The following is a 17503-nucleotide window of genomic DNA, read 5'->3' as shown; positions in this document are numbered from 1 at the left end:
CACAGCTACCAAGCAGATGAACCCACAGTTTGGCTTCAGAGTAGGCCAATGTGGAGCATGTGGTCCTTGGCCCCTAATGTCTAATTGAAGACCCAGCTCTACCCCTCTCCTGGTTGTCACCCTCACCTCAGAGCTCATATTACCAGGTGCCCTCAGTTTCAAGTTAAGGGTGTGGATCCCCATTTTTACCATCAGGGAGACTGAGGCAGGCCCTTGTGATTTTTCACCCTCCAGAAAAATCACAAGGTGAGAAACAGTGATCAAGAGGTTGTCTGGCCCCCCAGAGTGCACACCCTTGCTACTTGAGTATGATCCGTGCTCTTGAAGACCCAACCCCTCTGTCTGCTCCCATAGCCCCCATCCCGGCCCAGATCAGGGGACCCTCCCAGCAAACAGGATGCACCTTGTAAATGAAAAGGAAACTTTTATTTTGGTGGGAAGTGAGAAGGGGGGGAGGGGGCATGACACTTTTTGTTTGGGGAGGGCAGGTGACATGCGGCAGCTTCTGCATTGGGCGGTTCATGCACCCAGGGTGGGCGTGGGGGAGACTTGGGGGAGGGGCCATCCCGACCCCTCCCTCCCTGCCCTGGGGGTGGGCTGAGAAGACCCGCCGTTAGCACCAGAGTTGGACGATTTTGCAGACCTCCCCTCCCCACACTGACTCCGGACACCCGCCCCCATCCCTGAGAGCGCCCCCCTCGCCACTCCTCCCACCTCCCACTTCCGACAGGCCAGGCCCGCCCCGCCCACGTTTGAGTGAGAGAATCTTATTGCTGTGTGTGATGGGGAGGAGGAGCCGCGGAACTCAGGAGGACCCCCCTGCCGGCCGTTCCTCCCCAATCGCCCCGCCCCCCGCCCCGTGTCCGTGCGTTCCCGGAGCGCAGGAGGGGCGCGACATGCGTGTGGGGAGCGCGTCATGCAGCGCATGCGTGTAGTTGCAGGCACCCTGGCGGCCGGGGAGAAAAGGGGAGCGGGACTCGGATGGTGTCCCTTTAGCGCTCTCTCTCTTCCTCCCCGAATCCCACACTGTTGACTTGGGGGATTGGGGTGGAGGTGGTGGTGAGGGACGTGAGTCACGTTTTGTAAAGGTTTATGGTTGTGATTACTTTTAAAAGCTGAACTAAAAAGCTGGGTACGTGTGGCAGATTGGCGAGCAGGGGGAGACGTTGGGAAGAGGTCTGTACCCTTTAGAAAAGATCCTCACCCCCTTTCCCCGCACTGTTCGGCTTCCGTGAGGGTTAGAGGAATCTGGGGGCTATGTTTTTTGTTTTTTTTTTTAAGAAGTTAAACCCTTTGGCAATATGATCAGTCCCCACCCCCATACCCTGGTGTCTGGAGCCCCTAGCCCTTTGCCTCGTCCCACCCCGCTCCCACCAGAACCTGCCCCACCCCTCACCCCTGATTCACCAGGGTTTAGGGTCCGAGGGAAGGATGGGGGGACTCAAAATGCCCCTTGCATAGGAATCGTTGCATCAAGAATCGTCCTCAGTGACACCCCCCCCCCCAACCCTCAGGTGGGTTGGGGGGGGTTCCTGAGGCCGTGGGAGCAAAGGGAGGGAGGTTGCTAATTCCGTGGGCCTCCAGCTCCAAAAGGTGGGGGAGTCCCTTCTAAGGATTCTGGGACCGGTGCGGTCTCTGGGCTTGGGGGAGGTAGCGCATCCTTGAGCCAGGATGGGATATGAGAAATGATCTTCCACCCGCGAGCAGGGCAGGATGAGGAATGCTGGGGAAGGGTGGGCTGGTATCCCAGCCCCGGTAGGCTTGTCGTTTCCCGAGCTTCTGATATGTTCCAGTGTCCCTTCACGGGGGCACAGCCTCTGCTTTAAGTGGAAACACTCTACCCTAAATAAATGGTGTCTGGGCCAGGCAGCAGTATCTGGACTTACCGGCTTTGAGCAAGATGCCGTAAAAGACAAAACTTTTTAGATTAAGTGTCCTTGTACTGCCTAAAACCTTAGCACATCACCACGGGTACAAATATAACCCTCTGGGAAACACTGATGTCCATGAAGAGGGTCCCTTTTGGGCACCATTGAAGGGGAGGGGCTCTTGGAGGAGGCAGGGCTAGGCATAAGAAAGGGGATGCCCGGGAGAAGGTCTGGTTCCCTGGAATTGCAGACAGGTTGAGCCTATCCTGGAAATTCTAGCATCAGGAGAACCTGAGGTGGATGTCTGATGTCGGAAATTTGGGGACATCGGTGGGGGGGGGGAGGCCTGAGGATTTGGGGGTGTCCAAGAAATGTCCAAGTGTGGGAAGGATTTGGAGCATCCCAAAGGCTGAAGGGCTGGGTCAAGTCTTGGAGGTTTGAGGTGCTGGGATGCAGTCCAGGCAAATGGGTGGGGTGGGGCTTGGGGGGGCAGCATCTGTATGCAGAGGTGAAGTCCCAGGACCTGGTGGGGATTTAGGGGATGTGGGGTGCCAGGGTTGGTCTCAGGAATCCTGGTGCAGGTCTCATGTCCTGGTCATCTGGAGGGGGTGTTGGGGGAATTTTGTGTGCTAGGCTCAGATCATCCCAGAAATTCTGAGATGGGAGGTCTGAGTCCATGCAGCAAGAATAGAGGCGAGCAGATCCCTTGGGGGTGTGGGGGTGTGGAGGGATGAAAGGGTCATATTCATCAGAGGGATCCCCCTAAAGGCTGAGGGAGCAGCTGTCCACAGCACACCCCCCATGCCTCTGCTCCTACCATCTGAGCTCAGCTCATTTTGTTGTTTTTGGCTTGAGTGACTATACCTCCTTCCCCCACATTGTTGCTAATATATTTTTTACATCAATGTGATGGGTTGCCCTCCTGGGGTGAAGGGTAGAAGGCGAGGAGACCCTCCTGACCCCCTTGAGGTCCCTGCCCCCTTCCCAGAGTGCCCCTTCCCTCAATGGCATGGCATGCAGCCCCTGGCGGCTTATTGCTGAGGTGAAGTTGGAAGGGGGGGTCCAGGTTGAGGGAGGCATGCAGAATAGGGAAGAGGCGCCCCAAAATGTAATTGGCATAATTTGGACGTATTTACAGGAGTTTATGGGAGCGGGATGTCCTATGGCTCATGGAGACCTGAGAAGGCTTTATTTGGAGGGGGGGGAAGAGTTGGGGGCGGGGCTTGACTTTGGCTCCTTCCCCTCCATCCTGGGGGCCCAGGTGGGGGTGAGGGGTCCGGGGGTGTCTGCTGGCGTCGTCGTCTCGGTTGCATATTATTAATGACTTTTTGATTTAAAAAAAAAAAAACCCTTTCCCCCACCCCCCACCCCCAGCTCCTTTGACCTTCTTCCCTGTCACCCCCAGTCCCCCCACGGGGGGGAGGGGAGCGCTAGAGGATGGAGGGCAGGGTTGGGGGAGCGCGGCGGGCGGCCCTGGGAGAGCCAGGGGGAGTGGCAAGGGGCGCGAGGCGCAGGGACACCCCGCTCAGGCCCGCGATGCTGCTCAGGCTGCGGGATTTCTCGTAACCTGGGGGGGAGGGGTCAGAAACACAGGAGGAAGCATGAAGATGGGGGTGCAGGGGGAGGACCCAACAGACAGAGAGACCCCGAGGCAGGGAAGCAAGGGAGAGATGGCCAGAAAGGACAGGAGATGGAGGGAGAGAGAGAGAGAGAGAGAGGGAGGGAGGGAGAGAGAGAGAGAGAAACAGGCAAGAGACAGAAAGGTAAGTAGAGAGAGGGTCAGGGATAGAGACAGGGAGACAGGGGTGAGGGAGACAGAAGGGATGACAGAGACAGACAGACACCAAGACGGACAAGACAGACGGCAGAGGCAGAGTGATGGACAGAGGTGGACCAAGGAGATGAAGGGAGAGAGGTGAACAAATCGGACAGTCAGTCAGCATCAAGGAGAAAGGTTCAGACATGGGGAGGGGGGAGAGACTCAGGGTTAGGAGGCAGGGTGGTGCCCACCGAGCCTCCCGCACCCCCACCCCACCGAAGCCCACCCCTCCCCTTCCTCTCCCCCTCCCCCGTTGGCCCCCCTTATCTGAGGCAAAAAGGTGGGGGGCAGCGAGGCAGATGGTGGGCAGCAGGGGCATGGGGAGGGAGCTCGGTGGAATGCATGTAGGGGGAGCAGCCGGAGGGGAGGCTCGGGTGGGGGCTGACCTAGTGGTGGGGAAAGGACAGGCAGGTGATGGGGCCGTGAGGGGTGGGAAGGAGCAAAAGCTGGCAGTGCCCCCGGGGTGGGGGGGCGGGAGAGCAGTCTGAGAGGGGCAAAGCTCACCTGGAGGTTGTAATGGGGTATCTTTAAAGGGTCATGAAGCCTTGAGGTGGAAACCTTCTGATGGGAAGGTTCTAACAGGGTCTTGATGGCCAAAAGGGCCTAAGATTGGGGAGCAAGTGTGTGGTTTCTCAAAAGCTTGGGAAGACCTCAGAGTCCTGCCAGTGTCAGGTGGGGAGAAGTTCTAGTGCTTTTCTAGGCGATGCCAAGAGGTCTGTCTGGATGAGGGTGTCTTGACCGGAGGAGAGAGGGCCTGGGGGGGTGGGGGGTTGGAAACCCAGTATCTTGAGGACACCCCCTCCCAACCATTCCCAATTGCTAACCTGGGGGGAAGGGGCAGGGGGGGACCGAGGGTCTCGCGAGGTCTCAGGCGGTGACAAGAGCTGGGGACAGAAATACACAGAGTCACGGAGGGGGAAGGGTGGTCAGGGGGAACCCCCCAACACAGCCTCACTGTTGGGGGGACAGAGGAACGCCGGAATCTCTTCCTCCTCTCTGGTGCTTTCCGGGGGAGGGGAGCAGTGAAATGGGGGCGGCCAGAGACATCAAATATGGGAGGAGCTTCCGGGGTGGCTGGGAGGGGGGACTAAGGAAGGGAGGAGGGGGAGGGGTAGGGAAGAGGACCAAAGAAGGGAGGAGGGGGAGGGATGGGGAGGGATGGGGGGAGGACCACGGAAGGGAGGAGGGGGAGGGATGGGGAGAGGACCAAAGAAGGGAGGAGGGGGGATGGGGAGGGATGGGGAGGGATGGGGGGAGGACCACGGAAGGGAGGAGGGGGAGGGATGGGGAGAGGACCAAAGAAGGGAGGAGGGGGAGGGAGGGGGAGGAGGACCATGGAAGGGAGGAGGGGGAGGGAGGGGGAGGAGGACCACGGAAGGGAGGAGGGGGAGGGATGGGGAGAAAGACCAAGGAAGGGAGGAGGGGGAGGGATGGGGAGAAAGACCAAGGAAGGGAGGAGGGGGAGGGATGAGTAGGAGGACAAAGGAAGGGAGGAGGGGGAGGGATGGGGAAGAAGGAACAGGTGTCAAGTGTTAGACTCAGGTGGCTGGAGAAAGAAGACAGAGAAAGGAAGGGTCAAGGGTAATGGGGCCACAGGGAAGGGTCTTGGGAGAAGGAGGGGGGGGAACAACAGTGGGGGGGTCACCCAGGAAGGATGGAAAGAAAGAGAGAAGTTTGGAAGGGCAGGAGTAGGGAGGAATCCAGGACCCTGGGGCAGAGAAGTCAGCCCCATCAGCTCCAGCCATTATTTGAGTTCAATGAATGGATTTTGGCATCAGAGGCAAAAGAAGCAGAGACCTCCACCCACCCACCCCCACTCTACCCTCCCTCCCATTCCCAAATCCTCCCCCCTCCCTCTGCCCCTCAATTCTCTGGGGGCCCATCCAGACCTGGGGGTAGGGGACGAAGGGTGAACAGGATGGGGTACAAGCAGGGGGAGAGGTGAGGTGGGAGCAGGGAAGGGGGGATGAGATGAAAATGGAGGATGAATTGGGGGTGAGGGAGGGATGGAACGAGAAGAGCCACAGTCCCTTCTGGAGTAGGAGCCTGGAAGCCTGGGTTCTCATTGCTATCTGCTCTGTAGCTGGGGTTGCTCATCCCCTGCCCCCAAAACTTCTGTGAAACAAAGAGCTTGAGACAAGGATGTGCCCAGAGGCTCCCCAAGTCCCACTACAGCAGCTTCCTAGGCTGCAGGCAGGGATTCCCTGGGGTATCTCTCTCTATTTCTAAAGAAGGTTCCACAGGGCTAAGTGATCGATCAAGTGGCTCCAGGCGGCTTCCCATCAGTCTGAAGATCAATACAGCGTCTCCTCAAGGTCAGAAAAACCTCTCAGGATCCTTCCCCCACATACTGTCTGCACCCCTTCTGGCACCCCTCTCCCCTCGGCTACTCAGTTCCAGCCACACTTCCCTCATTGCTATTCCTTTAACAAACCAAGCTCACCCCACCTCAGTACCCTCGGACCTTTGCACTTGCTTTTCCTTCTGCCCGGCTGGCCCTTTTTTACCATTTTTACCATTCAGGTTTCGTGTTACCTCCACAAAAAGGCCTCTGCAGACCCCCTCATCCAAGTGGCCAGAGTAATTCTCTGGTTCACTCATCTGTTTGATTTTCTGCTGCCTCTGATCAGGGGGTGGCAAACTTTTCCTGCAAATGGCCAATGACTGAAGATTTTCAGCTCTTTGGGCCACCCGTTCTCCGTGGCAACTCTTCCACTCTACTGTTACAGCATGACAGTGGCTGTGTTCCAATAAAGCTTTATTTACAAAACAGCCTGCTGGCAGACCTGGCCCGTGGGCTGAAGTGTGCCAATCCGTGCTCTAGCGTGAACACTCCGTGACGGCAGATTCTTGCTCTGTGCTCTGCCAAATCTCCAGTGCCTGGCACTGTGCCTTCAGTAATGAGGTGCTCAATGGATGGAGGGAGGGAGGGAGGGACGAAGCCACTCCGTGCATTAGCTAGGGTCGCTGTGAGGACTAGAGAATACGCGTGAACTTCCTGGCATAAGATAAATGCTTGACTGTTGAAAGATTCCTCTACTACCTCGAGGCTCTATCCTCCTGTCTCCTGCCCCCCAGTCCCCAGCCCTGTCTCTCCTGCCCCCCCACCAATCCCTGCCTGCCTCTACCTTTTCCCTTCATCTCCATCCCCACAGCCCCAAACCGGGCCCAGGCGGCCTCCTCCCCCTGGACCTTCATCTCAGCCTCCTCTCCAGCCTCCCAACCTCTGGTCTCCTGCCTCCAGTCCATCTGCATGCAGCCCAGAAGCTGACCTGCCCTCCCGGGGTCCCTGAACAAGGCCCTGCCCTTTTGACCTGGCCCTGCTTTCCCGCCTCATGTCTACCTGCCAGTCCCCAGTCTCCTCAGCTCTGCTGGTGCTTGTCCCTCTGGTCACTACCGTCTAATGGTATCACTTCTTCACCTGAGGTTAGAACCTCAGACATCAGTTCCTGCAGGAAGCCTTCCCTGACACTTCCCTCCTACCCTGGGGATTTTGGCGTGTTCCTCTTACTGCATATCCCTGTGCTACCTCCACTTCCACATTATGTCCCCTCAAATTGGGACATTCTAGAGTGGTGGCTGCCTCTGCCGGGGGCAGTGGGGCTGGTTTTTTCCCTATTGATTCCCTTTGCCTAGCATCATGCCTGCCAGTGCCCAGCGGGGACCCTGTAAGCGCTGGCCAATTCACAAGCGACTGGATGACTGACTGAGTCTTCCTCACCCATCCTGCACCCAGCAGTGTCCTTAGTTTATTCTTAGTTGAATAAAAATAAAACAAAACAAAAAAGAAAACCACCCGAGGGGGAGGCAGGGAGAGAGATGTGGATGGGGGTGAGGATGGGTGTCAGTCGTGAGGGCGGGGGAGGGAGGTCAGGCACATGGTGGGGAGGGCTGGGTTAGTTCTGAGGGGTTAGTGAGGGCAGGGAAAGTTCTCAGCAGGTGGGTGTGGGGTCAGTGTCGTGGCTGCAGGTTAACTGGATGGAGCTGTTCACAGTGAGGGGACAGGAGTCTCAGTCAGTGGGGCTGCATGTTCTCCGAAGGGTTAGTCAGGAAGGGGTGGGGATCACAGGGTGCAGGCTACTTACCCTGGGGGGAGGGGATTCTTCCACTAGGGGGATATCCAGGCTGCAGCGTTGGCGTTGAGGTCGGGCAAGAAGCTTGGGGGCCCTGGCTTATGCCAGTCTGGGGGGGGCAGTGGGGGAGCACCAGTGGCTGGGGGTGGGGGAAGAGGCCAGAGGGTCCAGGGTGGGGTGGGGGAAGATGGAGATGGAATAAAGACAGGGAAGGATCAGTGGTGAGGAAATCTGGGGGCGGGGGGGGGGGGGCGCAGGAGAGGAAGGGGGTCTGGGAGGTAAGGGAATTTGGGGCTAGTGGATGGGGAAAGGAAGTCCAGCACCTCCTCCCTCATCTCCCCCTCCTCCCTCCCCTGAGGGAGGGAGAGAGAGGGAGGGAGGATCCCGGGGTTGGGGGGGGCCGTGGAGGGCACCTCACCTTTCCGGATGGAGCCATCAGGGGAAGGGGCGTAGTCGGTGAGGAGGAAGCAGGCTCGGTCCCGGCTGTAGCGGCCACGGCTCCCAGGGGTGATGGGGCTCTTGTCTTCCGGGGACATGGCGGGCTGGTCGATGGCTGGGCAGTCCTCGTGGGCCAGTGCAGCTGCTGCAGGGTCCCCATTGGGCCGGGGATCTGCACCCGAGGGTCAAACAGGCACACAAAGGAGAGAGTGAGGTGTGGAACCCAAGGTGTGTGTGTGGGGGTGGGGGGGATGAGCAAGGAGGGTGTTGGAGAATGTGGGGTACTGGATGGAGAGGCTCAAGGGGCAGGGTGTCTCAAGGCAGAGACAGGAGGGGCACAATTTGGAAGAGGGTGTTGGGGCACGTGGCTGGTGGGTTTAGGGAGCAGGTCATTGGGGGAGGGTGTTGAGTGCTGGCAAGGACAAGGATAGGGAAGGGTGGTTGGGGGTGGGTGTGGATGGAGGGTGTTGAGTGGTCCAAAGTGGTGGTCAGGCCAGGTGGTGGGTGCTGGGAAGGGCAGGACGGGGCCTGGGGTGCTGGGTTGGTAGGGCGCATGGGTTGGGATGGGTTTGGAGGGACCGCTGGGGCATGTGGGGGCCCGGAAGGGAGTTGTTGAGGGAGGGTGTTGGGTGCTGGAGAGGGCACAGTGTGGAAGGGTTGGGAAGGTGACAGAGGAGGGAGCGGGGGAGGTAGGGGTCCCCTAGGCTCTGACTTAAGCTATTTTTAATTGGTGTGAAACTGGGTCAGCGGCTGAGGGAGCAAGACGAGGGCTAGGCGGCCCAGCTCCCTTTCTTGACCTACTTAAGTCATGGGGGTGGGGCCCACCAGCCTCTCCCCGCTGGGGACTGCTGCCCCCAATCATCGCCTCAGAGACAGAGACTCTCGGGCAGGGGGATGCGTGCAACACTAGATCAACTTTCTTCTCCCTTGTCTCCTTCACTTTACCTCTTCATCTTGGCAGTTTTCCTGCAAATCTCTGACCCCTCTCAGCAGGGCCAGAGCCAAGGCCCTGCGTCCCAAGTCACTGTCACATGGCCGGCTTGCCCCCTGGGCCTATCTTCCTGGCCTCTATCTACCTCTGGGTTTTAAGTCTTCTCTCCTCTCTTGACCTCACTGTTATTAGAGCCTGAACTCTCAGTCACTGACCCCCCCACCCCTCTCTCCATCTCTGTCCTCTGTCCCCAGCTCTCAGTGGTGAGTGCTTGGTTTCTGACCCTGTCGCTTTTAGATTGTATTCTCGGAGTCATTGCTGGAAGATGCAGATGGTGCAGGTGTCCCTTGGCCAAGTCCCCGGCCTGCCTGTAAATCCCACGTTAGACCTATGTGCCTGTTTGATGCACCCCCTTTCTCTCTTTGTATCTAAGTTCCCCTCGCCAGAGGCTGATTACTCTGCTTCCCTGGTCCCCTTGAATATCTTATCCTGGCTGCAAGTCTGTCTCTCCCAAAAACTGTCTCTGGCACAGAGAATCTACCTCTCTGCTTCTGGACCTTTTCATAGACCTCAGCCAGAGCTGTTCACTTTCCTCTCTCTGGTCTGTCTTCTCTGGTCTGTTGTAACCCCTCCCCCCCCATTTCTCTTAACTTCAGCAGTGACCTCTTGCCCTCTGGAAAGCTCTCCGCCTCCTCCCACCAGCCCCCCATGCACCCTTCTCACCTGCCCGGTTGATCTCAATTACTTCCTCCTGAGCCAACGGGCAGGGCTCCCCAGGGGCTGGCAGAGGAGGCAGCCCCATGATCCCGAGCCCACCCGCTCCCCCCCTGAGCAGCCCTGGGTGTGTGTGGGGGCCCGGTGGGTAGGCCCCAGCCACAGTCACCCCCACAGAGGGTGGGGTGATGGGGGGCGGGGGGCTGATGCCGCCGCTGCCATGGTGGGGGTGGTGTGGGGGTGGCGGCGGAGGGTCAGGCTTGCAATAGTTCGGAGAGCCGGGCTGCGGGGGGCGAGGGATGTGTTTGTTCTTCTTCTTGGGCAGCTTCTGTTTGGCCATGGCCAGCGAATAGTACATGCCAAAGTTGTTGACAATGACGGGCACAGGCATGGCGATGGTGAGCACCCCCGCCAGGGCACACAGCGCCCCGACCAGCATCCCTGACCACGTCTTGGGGTACATGTCTCCATAGCCCAGGGTAGTCATGGTGACCACGGCCCACCAGAAGCCGATGGGGATGTTCTTGAAGTAGGTGTGGTTGGAGCCCAGGATGTCATCGGGGTCGGCGCCAATGCGCTCGGCGTAGTAGATCATAGTAGCAAAGATGAGCACGCCCAAAGCCAGGAAGATGATGAGCAGCAGGAACTCGTTGGTGCTGGCACGGAGCGTGTGGCCCAGGACACGCAGCCCCACAAAATGGCGCGTGAGCTTGAAGATGCGGAGGATTCGGACAAAGCGGACCACCCGCAGGAAGCCCAGCACGTCTTTAGCGGCCTTGGAGCTGAGGCCTGAGAGTCCCACCTCAAGATAGAAGGGCAAGATGGCCACACAGTCGATGATGTTGAGGCTGCTCTTGAGAAACTCCACCTTGTCTGGGCAGAAGGTGATGCGCATGAGAAACTCGAAGGTGAACCAGACCACGCACACGCCCTCCACATATGTCAGGAAGGGCTCTGTCTCCACCTCCACATTGGTGATGTTCTCTGGTGGAGCCCCAGGGATCGGGGAGGCCTGTGTTATGGTCTTGTTGCTGATATGGATGAAGCCTTCGTGGGTCTCCAGGCAGAAGGTGGTTATGGAGATAAGGATGAAGAAGAGGGAGGCGAAGGCCACATACTGTGAGGCAGGGCAGGAGAGAGAGGGCAAAAGGTGACCCACGCATCTGGTCAACCAGCCATATCCACAAGACCCTCCCAGTTGTCCCTTTTCCCAGCCCCAAACTCCAGGGAAATCCAGGAGTCGCAACCCTGTGCCTCCATCACAGCCTGCCTCCTGCTCTCCCCTCTAGAGCTTGAGAAGGGGGAGGAAAAGGATCAGAGGCAGCTCTCCCCAGTTTGGGATAGGAGCTGGCTCTAGCAGTGGCAGCAGATGGGCACCTGTTTTCATGGAAACAGCAATTTCTGGTCCTTTACTCTGTCTCCCAGATCACTTCCCCACACCCTGTGGCCCATCTCAGGACCCCCCAGCAGGGTCCAAGGATTTGGGGGGAGGGATGGAATGGGGTGTGGAGGAGACTAAGACCACTTACCCTCTGTGTATCAGAGGCTTTGGAGCTCAGCTTGGAGCCAAGGGAAGGGGAAGGGGAGAAGGTGGGCAGAGGACGCAGAATCCTGAGAGGGTTAAGAAAGCCTGGATTTGAATCCAGCTTTTCCTTTGCCTAATGTGGGCAAGGAGATTAAGCTTCCCGAACCTCGGGGTTTTTGCCAGATTATTATGAGGGTTACATTAGATGAGTATACAAAAGTCCTGATTCCAGAAACAGTGCTTGGTCCAGTGTCTGGAACTCAGTAAGAAAGTCTGAGCTCCTATTAGGGTATGTGGGCATCAGTTATTGGGGGGCAAGGTCAACGCCTTCAGAGAGGAGCTAGCGCTTAAGGACCCTAATGTTCTGGCCCCAAAGAAGGGAGAAAGCTGGGATCGCCCTCACCGAGGAAGGACAGCAAAGGGCTGGAATGACAGGTGTTAATGCCATAAATAGGAAAGGAAGCGAAGGAGGGTTGGGGTTTCAGGCTCTGGAGAGGAAGGGAGAGTCAAGGGCCTAAGCGTGGAGGGAGATGGTGAAGCTAGGGCCATAGGGGTGAGGAGGCTTTAGCTGCAAGTGCAGAGAAGGGCGGGTGGGAGGCACACATGGGTTATTTCAAGATGGGGAGGACCAGAGTCCTGCATGCAGTGGTGTGGATTTTGAAGAAAACCTTGAGGAGCAGAAGAGGTGCGGTCAAGATCTTTGGGAAGAAAGGGGACAGAGTTGGCCCCTGGAGATGACAGTGGGCTTTATCAAATATGCAGAGAGGAGAGGAAGAGTGAGGTTAGTGCCTTGGAGGGAGAAGGGGATGCATGTCGGGGCAAACAGGGGCTTTAGTCAGATGGACAGAAGAGGAAGGAGGGCCTAGGAAACTTGAGTTTTAATCAGGGATGCAGAGACGAGCGGGAGCCCAGGGTCCAACTGCAGACAGGACCCTGGACAGAGGGTGGGCTGGGGGCCAGCACAGGCCCTCAGCAGCTCCTCTTCCTCCACGGGGCTGGGGGGCGGGGTCTGGGATTGGGAGGGCTTAACTTTAATCTGAACTGCAGGGCAGAGAGGCGAGCCAGAGTCGGCCGCAGAAGGCCCCCCCCCCCCCCCGGACCCTACAGTGGGCTGGGGTCAGCGCTGGCCCTCGCTGCCCCGCCCCCCTGCTCGTTTCTCCGCAGTGGTTTAAGAGGCCAGAGGCCGCCGCAGAGCGCATGCCCGGTGCTCCCCCGCCCCCTCTGAGCCGGGTGCGCGGCGCAGGCTGCGGCACCGCAGTGGGGGCGGGTCGGCCGGCCCGGGGGGCGGGGCGCGCGGCGGCCAGCACCTCGGCCAGCTCCCCCGCCGCAGTGCGCAGCCGCCGCGGCGGAAAGCGGCCTTAACCCCTTCCGGGCCGGAGCTGAGCAGGCGGGGCGCAGCCGCAGTGCCACCGCTTTCCCGCCGGGAGGCCGCGGGCCAGTTTAACTCTTTCCCTCCCGGGGCAAGGAAGAAAAGGTGGGCACCCGTCGCAGTGCGCAGCTGTGAGGCTGGACAGCGTCGGGACTGGTTTAACCCTTTGCCCGAGGTGGTTCCAAAGCCGAAGGGATAGGAGCGTAAGGAATCCCTCTAAGAAGGAAAGGAAAAATGACGGGGAGGGAATCGAGGATGAGACAGGGCCATACTCTCCAGGTTGCGCTGGCTTCTGCTCCCAACTCGGTCAGGCTAGCTCAGTTGTACTTTGGAAAGTACTTGGAATGCCGACACTCAAAAACTATTTGTGGAGTAAGTGAGTGACAACCCCCCCCCCCTCCAAGCTGTCCCGAACACCTAGTCTCACCTCAGCACCTTTCAATGGGGTCAGAGAGAAGGGCGCCCCAGGCCATGGGGGAGGAGGTCACTCAGAGGCTTGAGGAAGCATTTAGGGCCAAGTCCCTTCGGAACCTCCTCCTCCCCACCTCCCCCCACCCAACTCCAAATCTCGCCAACTCAGCGCTTCCTGGGACCAAACTTTATGCAGTGCCACTGGGCTGCCCCCCCCCCCCCCCCCCCCGGCCTCGCTCCCTCCCCTGGCGTGAATGCGGCACTGCGGCTCCACGTCCTTCCCGGCCCAGGACAAGGCACGATGGGGGGAGGGGGCGGACTGGTTCCTCTGGGTGTTTGGGTCCCTGGGAGGCGAGGAGGGGGTCCCCGGAGTTGTTCCTCTTTCCCCTTCTCTCTGACCCCCCCCCCCATTTTGAACGGTCCCCCTCTCTTCCAACACAGGTTGGAAGTTAGGAGGAGGAAGAGGTTCAAGGGAGAACCAAGCCGGAGGATAGCTATGTAGTCTAGGAAGTTGGAGATGTTTGAGGGAAGTTTTGGGGGAAAGATGTAGGGAGTTTTGGGGGGAAATCTGACATTTTGAGGAAGATAAGGGTAGAGTGTGGGCTTTCCAGTTCACTTTGGGAGCAGAGGGGCCCAGTCCTGGGCTTTGGAAGGTGGGGGTGTCTGGAGCTTGGGAACGAGGGAGTGAGCAGGGCTGGGGTAGGGGCCAGTGGAAAGATACCAAGGCCGAGTGGAAAGAATTGGGAGCTATTTTGAGAAGTTTGGGGACAGATAACTTGGTGATGGGCGGGGAGGGGGGGGGAGTCCCAAAGATTGAGGTTCCGTAAAGTTCTGGAACAGGAAGAAAAGTCAGTTGATTCAATTGGAAAAGGACCCGGAGGCTCTGGATGGGGGATCCCAGGAGATAAAGAGTGGGAAGGGAGAAGAAGCTGGGAGAATCTGTGGATGAAGAAGGAGGCATATGGGAGCTTCTGGAGAGGAAAGACATATTATGGGGGCTCAAGACTCTTCTGGAGACACTGAGGAGGAGTGTGAAAGGCTTGGGGGAAGTCTGGAGCTTTATAGGGAAAGTCCTTGGGATGGGAGTTGGCGTGAAGGATGCAGGAAGATATGTGAACATAGAGAGAATTGGAGGGTCCCAGGAGGGAAGGCTCCCCAAGACTTTCGTGTTGCAGTGGGCAGGGGCGGGGGGAGTGTTCTAGCCAGAGCAAGTGATTTGGGGATTCACAGGGGCCCAGGAGGCTCTGAGACTGAGGCAGAGTCTTCTAAGACTTTGAGAACAGAAGTCAGGTTCAAAAATAGCCAGAAGCCTCAAACTTGGAGAGAGGGGGAGGTGCGGGGAGAGAGGGGCATAGGGACAAAGAATCAGGGAGGTGTTGGGAGAACCAGAGGGACTCAGGGCTGGAGATGGGGCTTCAGAGGAGCTGCAGGGGGCAGGGAAAGGCAGGAGCAGTGTTCACAGGGTCTGGGACACTGAAGGTTAAGGAGGGAGGTCTTCTGAGGGTCTGGGAATGGTCCAAGAAACTGAGGGCTGCAAAGGGGTTCTCTGGGGCTGTAAGGGGTGACCAAGAGGGGTGGAAAGGATTTACAGGGGCTCAGAAGACTCGGGACTGGAGAAAGTTCTTCTGAGGGTCTAAGAAGGGTCCAGGAAAGGAGGGAGTGAGGTTGTTTAGAGAAGCCCAGGAGACTCACAGTCAGGGCAGAAGTTTCTAAGAGTCTTGGGTAGCCTAGGGAAGCCAGGTGGGGTTTGGAGGGATCTGGGGGATTCTGAAGGTTGCGGAAGCGTCTTCTGAGGATCTGGGGAGGGCAGGGAGAGGGGGTGTGTTCTGAAAAGTACAGGAGGCTCAGGGTTGGAGAAAGAGGCTTCTAGAGAGACTGGGAGGCCCAGACACCAGGAAGACCAGGAAGACCAGGAGGGGCTGGGACAGGCCAAGGGATTCTGAGGGTTACGATGGGCACTCCTAAGGGGCTGGGATCTCCAGGAAAGGGGGGAGGGATGGGAGCTCCGAGAGCGCGCTCACCCTGGCGGCCCGCGACGAGTAGGGGTCCTCGAAGAGCGCCCACACGCGAGGCTGCCAACGGCGCCACCACGTGCCGCCTGCGCCGCCCGCGCCCCCTGGCGGACCCCCGGCGCCGCCGCCCGCGTCCTGGAAGCAGAGGCGCTTGAGCTCGCCGCCCGCGCCGTCCAAGCCGCCGCCGCCCGCGCCCGCCTCGTCGTCCAGGCCCGCGTCGTGGGCGCCGGCGGCGTTGGCGGCGTTGGCTGCGCCCGCTGGGTCCGGAGCCTCGAAGGAGTCGAGCGCCTCTTCGGCGTCGCGGTGCTGCCGGTAGGTCATCCAGCAGCAGGCCTCCACGTCGGTCTCGTCGATGCCCCAGAAGCCGAGCTCCTCCTCGAAAAGCGGCCCGCACACGTCGGCCGGACAGTGCAGCTTGCCTGTGCGGTAGTAGTTGAGCACGTAGGCGAAGACTCCCGGGTGCCGGTCAAAGAAGAACTCGTCAGCGCCGGGATCGTAGTCGAAGCGCGCCGCCGCCTCGGGCTCGGTCAGGCCGGCCAGCCGCGTCCCCGGCAGGGTGCGCAGCGTCGAGCGGTACGTCTCATGGCGCACGCCGCCCACGTTGATCACGATCTTGCCGCTGTCGCCACCGCCGCCGCCGTGCCGCCCCATGGCCGCCGCCGGCAGCCCGGGGCATGGCTCGGCGCGCCGGCCCCCGGGCCCGCGAGGTGCCGGGGGGCCCGCCGAGGACGCGGCGGGGCCGGGCTGCGCAGACTGCTGCTGCTGCAGCGGCGGCGGGGACGGCGGCGGGGGCAGCGGCGGCGGGGACTCGGGCGGCTGCGGCGGTGGCGCCGGCTGCTGCTTGCTGGCCCCCTGGCGCCCGCGGAAGGACGAGACGCAGACTGAGCTCAGCATTGGACGGGGGGCGGGGCGGGAGGGGCGGGACGTCGGGGGCGGGCCCGCAGGGGGAGAGGCAGCCGGGATTGGGCGGAGGAGGCGACGAGGGCAGGGGGCGGGGCCGCGGCGGGGTGGGGCGGAGGTGGAGGAACAGAACTGATTGGCCTGGGAGGGGCGGGGCGGGGCTGAGGCAGCGAGGAGGTCGGGGACTCCACACCGCCTGGCTGGACGGGGCGGGGCTGCAGGTGAAGCACACCGATTGGATCTTTCTGAGAGAAGGGGCTGGCAGAGCAAGGTGTTAAGGGGGCGGGCAGGGCAGGGAAAACGGAGGAGGTGGGACTAGATAGGAGATAGAGATCTGATTGAACTGAAGAAAGGAGCGGGCGGAGCAGAGGAAGGGGACACGTCCAAACTATTTAAAGACTCCTGACAGGCATGGGGGAGACGGTCCTGATTGGACAGAGAAGGGACCTAAAGCGCTGGCAAGCAGAACCCGGTGGGGAGGGGCGGATGGAGACAGCCGGGTTGGGTCCTTAACTCTGCTTGGTCGCGACAGGGCGGATGCTAAGAAGAGGCAGGGCCTAAGAAAGTTAGAAAATCGTCTTAATTGGGCTGGGAGAGTGAGGGGGCGATACTGAACGAGGGGCGGGAGCTGGAAATGAAGAGTAGAGAGTACTTTCACGCGAATGGCACTAGGCTGCCCTGAAAGGAGGAAGAAGGATGGAGACCCAGTGAGAAAGAGGGGACATTAGCGAGGCCTGGGAACCCGAGAGTGTCTGGCTAGGACTAAGAAAGAGGGCGAAGTGAGGAAGGGGAGGGGCCGGGGCTGCCAGCTTGGCCTGCTTAGACAGGGCTGGGCCGGGAGAATGATGGTCAGAATGGAGAAGGTGGGTGGGGTCTACGAAGGGTAGAAAACCTCTTGAAGGCGCTGTGGGAAGGCGAGACTAAGGGAGGAGCGGGGTTCTAAGAGGCTTGGAAGCAACCAGGCTAGGCGGGAGTGGGGCAGGGTTCAGAGTAGAGAAGGAGTAATGGGGACGCTACGGGGAAGGTGATACCTGCAGGGTACAAAGCTACTGGGCTGGTTGGAAGAATGGGACTTGGAATGGGGAGTCTTGGGGCTCAGAGAACCGGGGAGAGAGTCATAAGAGTCAGCGGGGCTTTAGATAGAGATACAAGAACTTTCAACTGGTGATGACAAAGGGACCAAGTCTACAAAACAGCAGACTGCAGACTGGAGAACCAGGGGATGGATGAGGACCGTTGAAGAGGGAGCCCTAAGGGCTGCGGAGGGGAGAAACCTAGGAGCAGGGAAGCCTTAGACCAGGCTGAGGAAATAGGGCGGGGCCAACGAGAAATGGGGAGGAGCTAGGTGGCCGATCGTCCCGGAGGGAGAGGAGATACGGAGAGCTGGGCGGGGCTAGCCGAGGGGCGTGTCCGGCCCCGCCCCCCCGGCTGGCCAGCCGCCGA

At 59.5% G+C, this 17503-nt stretch overlaps 1 protein-coding gene across 4 annotated transcripts; it reads right to left on the bottom strand.

Annotated features, from left to right (window-relative positions):
• Nucleotides 1–404: 404 nt before the first annotated feature.
• On the bottom strand, nucleotides 405–16069 carry KCNC3 (potassium voltage-gated channel subfamily C member 3). Of its 4 annotated transcripts, none has more exons than XR_013350021.1 (6): nucleotides 15170–16069; nucleotides 9853–10960; nucleotides 8179–8370; nucleotides 7773–7899; nucleotides 4512–4571; nucleotides 3314–3435 (listed from the first exon to the last, which is right to left on the bottom strand). XR_013350021.1 is itself a non-coding variant. In XM_077844374.1 (5 exons), exons 1-4 carry the CDS (start codon nucleotides 16052–16054, stop codon nucleotides 4555–4557), a joined length of 2202 nt encoding a protein of 733 aa, XP_077700500.1. In that variant the 5' UTR covers nucleotides 16055–16069; the 3' UTR covers nucleotides 3206–3435; nucleotides 4512–4554. The 4 variants fall into 4 exon arrangements, 2 of the variants coding, with proteins under 2 accessions (XP_077700498.1, XP_077700500.1); XR_013350024.1 differs by having other exon boundaries at nucleotides 7773–7869; XM_077844374.1 differs by lacking the exon at nucleotides 7773–7899 and having other exon boundaries at nucleotides 3206–3435.
• Nucleotides 16070–17503: the final 1434 nt, after the last annotated feature.

This window comes from Canis aureus, chromosome 1, assembly GCF_053574225.1.
Source record: "Canis aureus isolate CA01 chromosome 1, VMU_Caureus_v.1.0, whole genome shotgun sequence".
NCBI lineage: Eukaryota > Metazoa > Chordata > Mammalia > Carnivora > Canidae > Canis > Canis aureus.
The sequence above is the reverse complement of the archived record's forward strand: the minus strand, read 5'-3'. Positions and strand labels throughout refer to the sequence as shown.

What these genes read in the sequence shown, in the direction of transcription:
- KCNC3 (XM_077844372.1), bottom strand. Translation starts at nt 16,054, where the DNA reads ATGCTGAGCTCAGTCTGCGTCTCGTCCTTCCGCGGGCGCCAGGGGGCC. An exon ending in ACTCGTCGCGGGCCGCCAGG is followed by an intron (nt 10,961 to 15,169) that starts GTGAGCGCGCTC and finishes CCTGCCTCACAG; the next exon opens with TATGTGGCCTTCGCCTCCCT. An exon ending in AATTGAGATCAACCGGGCAG is followed by an intron (nt 8,371 to 9,852) that starts GTGAGAAGGGTG and finishes CCTCGGGTGCAG; the next exon opens with ATCCCCGGCCCAATGGGGAC.